The sequence below is a fragment of the Scylla paramamosain genome, chromosome 39 (genome assembly GCF_035594125.1).
Source record: "Scylla paramamosain isolate STU-SP2022 chromosome 39, ASM3559412v1, whole genome shotgun sequence".
In the NCBI taxonomy this organism is placed as follows: Eukaryota; Metazoa; Arthropoda; class Malacostraca; order Decapoda; family Portunidae; genus Scylla; species Scylla paramamosain.
This window is the reverse complement of record NC_087189.1, coordinates 2,940,001-2,945,000: the sequence shown is the minus strand read 5'-3', so window position 1 is coordinate 2,945,000 and position 5,000 is coordinate 2,940,001. Positions and strand designations below refer to the sequence as shown.

General features: G+C 38.2%; 1 protein-coding gene across 1 annotated transcript in view; it reads left to right on the top strand.

The window, feature by feature from the left end:
• Window positions 1-1,090: 1,090 nt before the first annotated feature.
• Window positions 1,091-5,000, top strand: part of LOC135092344 (facilitated trehalose transporter Tret1-2 homolog) — a 12,721-nt gene continuing 8,811 nt past the window's right edge. The window contains exons 1-2 of the mRNA XM_063990808.1: window positions 1,091-1,254; window positions 3,858-4,039. Coding sequence (XP_063846878.1) covers window positions 3,859-4,039 — 181 coding nt within the window. The 5' untranslated portion in view covers window positions 1,091-1,254; window position 3,858. The remainder of the gene's footprint in view (window positions 1,255-3,857; window positions 4,040-5,000) is intronic.

The window sequence follows — 5,000 nt, the reverse complement described above, 5'->3', positions numbered from 1 at the left end:
GGAGACACCAATAATATAATAAATAATAAATAAATGGAGTGAATGGATGATAATGAAAATAAAAAAAGAAAAGGGAAGGAAAATAAGTGAAATTTTCCTTTTATTAAAAAAAAACGCATAATTTTCTTCCTTTTTTGTCTGCCATCTTTATTATCATTATTTTCTCTATCATCGCTAATAATAATAATAATAATAATAATAATAATAATAATAATAATAATAATGATAATAATAATAATAATAATAATAAACAAATTCCTACAGTTTCTTCCATTCATCTTTATTTATCTTTCTCTTCCTTTTTCTTTATTTTATTTGTATTACCTTATCTATTTATTTATTTATTTATTTATTTTTGCTATTCTTAAGTTATATTTTTTTTTCTAATTCTCAATCTATTGTATTATCTTTCATTTCCACCTATTCCAGTCTACCCCAGCTAATATAGTATCAGCTTTAGTAGGAGAAGGATGAGGAGGAGGAGGAGGAAGAGGAAGATGAGGAGGAAGAGTAGTAGTAGTAGTAGTAGTAGTGGTAGGAATAATACCAAATATTAACTCTCTCTCTCTCTCTCTCTCTCTCTCTCTCTCTCTCTCTCTCTCTCTCTCTCTCTCTCTCTCTCTCTCTCTCTCAGTAGTTACACAGGTTTTCAAGCGTGTCTTTACTGTTCTAGTGACAGATTAAAAACATTTTTACATTACTCACAGGAGAAACACACTTTTAAAAGGCTCTAGTCGAAGTGACACAGGTTTTCAATGGTGTTTTTACGGTTCTAGTGACAGATTAACAACATTTCTATATTATTAATAGGGGAAACACTTTTGAAAACCCTGCTAATCACCTTTGTGGCTTTGGGAAACAGTCGTAAGGAGAGAGAGAGAGTACAAGCATGTTAGTTAATTCTGCCCTGAGCTGGTTCGTGTGTTTGCTGTGGTGACACGGTACAGCAGGGAGTGAAATTTGGAATCATAATCATGTAGGGAGTGTTCACTGGGGAAACGTCACTGAGGATATTTATATTATTTGAATTATTACTTGATAACATGTCAACGTGTGTGTGTGTGTGTGTGTGTGTGTTGGTTGAGGAGCAGAGACAGGTGGCGCTTGGAAGAGTGAGCGGCTGGCTGGAGTTTTTTGGCCGGCGCTGCTCAGTCCTGCCCCACGCACTCTGGTGTTAAGTGTTTCCGTATTCCCGGCTGCTTCTCCCTGTACCAAGCACCGCCACGCAACACCAGAGAGCCATGAGTACGTAAGGTAAGCCCAGCAGTGCCAGCCTACCCTAAGTCAGCCTTACTGCCTTCCCAGCATCACCTTCCTCCTCCCTGTAGTGTCTTGTAGCAGTTTATTAAGGTTTTTATTCGTTATTTAGGAATTTTTTGGGGTTATTTATTTATTTTTGCGTTTGGTTTACGTTTGAGTCTGGAAACAGCTGGAAATTTAGGCGAATATTGAAGAGTCGTCAATATGTAAACAAGCCGTCAGCTGAGGGACAGGCAGGGCGTCAGTGTTTTCAGTCATTATTTACTTCGTCTCTCACTTATTGTAAGCCTAACATGTCACAAGACAGAGTCACTTGTCTATCTTTCATATCCGCTCGTTAAATATACTCACCATTGCCTGATTTTGGTGTCACGACTCACGAAGTAATAAATAAGGTAACATGGCCGCCGGCTCCTCCACTGAGGTCGGGGCCGGGGGGACCTGTTCCAGCCGGTCGGTTCCAATATTTTTTTATATTTTTCTTAATAATTTTATTTGGCCTCCATAGTAAGTTTTTATGGTTTCTAAAAATATTTCGTTACTACTGAAGTGTTTTTCTTCCTTCAGTTAAGTAAATGAGCTGAATTTTCTGTAGTTTTTTAAGGAAAATATAGGGCCGTTTTCACGGTTATATTTACCCAACTCGGTTCTTGGCTTTTTTATTTGAGGTTGTAGTGAAGCCTTTATTGCTTTAAAAAAATCGTTTATGATTTTTAAAATGTGTTGCGTTCCTGTTGAGTTAAGTATGTGCATTTTGAAATGGTTTTTAGCCCCGTTAAAAGTGGTGATTTAGTCATTTTTTAGATTTTTTAATTCTCTATTTCAGCTTGTATCTAACTTTGCATTGCTTGAAAAAATAGTTCAGATTTTTTGAAGTGTTTTTTTACTGGTGTGAAGTGAAATGGGCGGACTTTTGAATGGTTTTAATGGTGTCAAATATTTTAACACTTTTTTCATATTTCTGTTGATATTTCTTTACAACTACTCAGGCTGGATATGTTTTGATATTGTGAATATTAATTAAAGTAATTGTCAAGTCAGAAAATATAATGCATTCCAGCCTAGCTTCATTTTTTCTAGGGGTCAATTTTAAAATGAAATACGTTACGTACGTAAGCCAGCGGCTGGGGGCAGTTCGCCTGTGACGTCATCAACGGCCGGGGACTTGCCCGGCTCCAGTGTCTCTTGGTCAATATTTACCGTAATTTCCAGTGTTTTCCAAGTATTTCCAGCTGTTTCTAAACTCAGGTGTGTAGATAGTAGTAGTAGAAGGAGGAAAATAAGAGGAATGGAGGAGGAGGAGTAAGAAATAAGGAGAAATGGAAGGGGAGGGGGAGGAGGCAAAACACATAAACGGCAAGAAGACAATCTTTAGCTTAGTTTCCCTTGCTGCGCTGCCATTCTCTGTAATATTTTGGTGTGTTTTGGGGGTTTTAAGTGAGTTTTAGGTGTATTTAGGAGTATTGTAGGTGTTTTTGAGTGTGTCTTAGGGATGTTTAGGTGTGTTTGGAGTGTATATTAGCTGTTATCAGTGTGTTTTGGGTGAATTTTGGATGTTTGAGTGTGGTTTAAGATGTGTTTAGGTATATTTTAAGTGTTTTGAGTGTTGGGGGTTGTTCTGAGTGTATTGTGGAGTGTTTTGGTGTGTGTGGGAATATATTGAGGTGTTGTGAGTGTGTTTTGAGATTATTTAGGGTGTTTTAAGTATTGTCGGTGAGTCTGGGTGTGTGTGTGGGATCTTTTGGGCGTATTTGAGTGTGTGTGGGGTGTTCTGGGTGCCTTTGGGTGTGTTTGGGGCGTATTCTGTGGTGATATGGGTGTCTGGATGTTTTAGGTGTGTTTGTATGTGTTTTGTGGGTATTTTGGGGTGTTGTGGATGTGTTTTGGATGTATTAAGCGTGTTTTTGGTGTGTTTGTATGAGTTTTGTGGGTATTTTCGGGTTTTGTGGATGTGTTTTGGATGTTTTAAGCGTGTTTTAGGTGTGTTTGTATGAGTTTTGTGGGTATTTTGGGGTGTTGTGGGTGTGTTTTGGATGTTTTGAGTGTGTTTTAGGTGTGTTTGTATGAGTTTTATGGGTATTTTGGGGTGTTGTGGGTGTGTTTTGGATGTTTTAAGCGTGTTTTTGGTGTGTTTGTATGAGTTTTGTGGGTATTTTGGGGTGTTGTGGGTGTGTTTTGGATGTTTTAAGCGTGTTTTTGGTGTGTTTGTATGAGTTTTGTGGGTATTTTGGGGTTTTGTGGGTGTGTTTTGGATGTTTTGAGTGTGTTTGAGTGAGTTTTGTGGATATTCTGGGGTGTTGAGAGTGTTTTGAGTTTGTTTTGGATATTTTAAGTGTGTTTTGGATGTATTTGGGTGATCCAAAAGTGCAGGACATTTCAATATTTATAAAGTGTTTTATAAAGTGTAACTACTGAGAGAGAGAGAGAGAGAGAGAGAGAGAGAGAGAGAGAGAGAGAGAGAGAGAGAGAGAGAGAGAGAGAGAGAGAGAGAGAGAACTAGCAATAATACACAGAAACACACACATACACACAAACTAATGCAATGTGAGACAAGACTGGATATCCTACAAAGCCTAACATTTCTCCCAATATTACAGGATGGAGAGCTTAGGATACCACACGGAGAGGGGTGAAGGAGCCTTGGGGATGCCTGAAGGAGAGGCAGTGAAGGAGGGAGGCGTGGAGGTGGAGGAAATGCAGAAAATTCCTCTAATACTGAACGCTTCTCTGGTCAGACCATCCTTCACTGAATATCTGGACCGAGACTTCGAGATACGAGGTAAGAATCCGTTTTTTAGTGTTTTAAGGCAGTTTTAAGTGTTTTTAGGTGTTTTTAGGTTGTTTTAAATGTTGTTTTGAGTATTTTAGGTTTGTGGAAGGAGGGAGAAAGCTTAAATATAGTAATAAGACCCGGATAAAAAGCTTAAATTGTTTAAAAATTATCTTAGCGTTTATTAAGCTGTTGTTGTAAGTATTTTAAGTCACCAGAAGAGAGGAAGCTTAAATTTAATACTAGGATATGGAAAAAAAGCTTATTTCTTGCATTAGGAAGAGGGAAAGCTTAATATTTTACCCCCCCCCCGTGAGCCAGGTGACACCCCAGAATAGCGCTATCCTGCCTGCTTGTGGTGTGCTAGCCCTGATTCTCTCTCTCTCTCTCTCTCTCTCTCTCTCTCTCTCTCTCTCTCTCTCTCTCTCTCTCTCTCTCTCTACCTTTATCCTATCTTCTCTACTTTATTTAGTCAACTTCCCTTACTTTACATTTTTTTTCTCTACCTATTACAATCAATATCAGCTAAAACATTTACTTATTATAAACAAAAAATAAATAAATAAATAAATAAAACGACATCTTAAATTTTTCACAGTCTGCCATTCAAGTACCCCGTTTTCTACGACGCCACTTACATAATAGCAGCATTTAATCGCCTCTATTATTCCATTGCATAAGACTTAATGTACCGAGAGACTGCCGATGATAGTGAAAGAGCAAGATAAGATAGTGTTGCTGTGCTATTTGCATGAGAGAGAGAGAGAGAGAGAGAGAGAGAGAGAGAGAGAGAGAGAGAGAGAGAGAGAGAGAGAGAGAGAGAGAGAGAGAGAGGGAATGTAATGTATGATAAACAAAAATTATGACGATTTGGGAATGAAGGAAAAGGAAGAGGAGGAGCAAGAGGAGGAGGAGAAGGAGGAGGAAAAGGGAACGATTAGCATATCCGATAAGAAAGAGTAAGAACAAT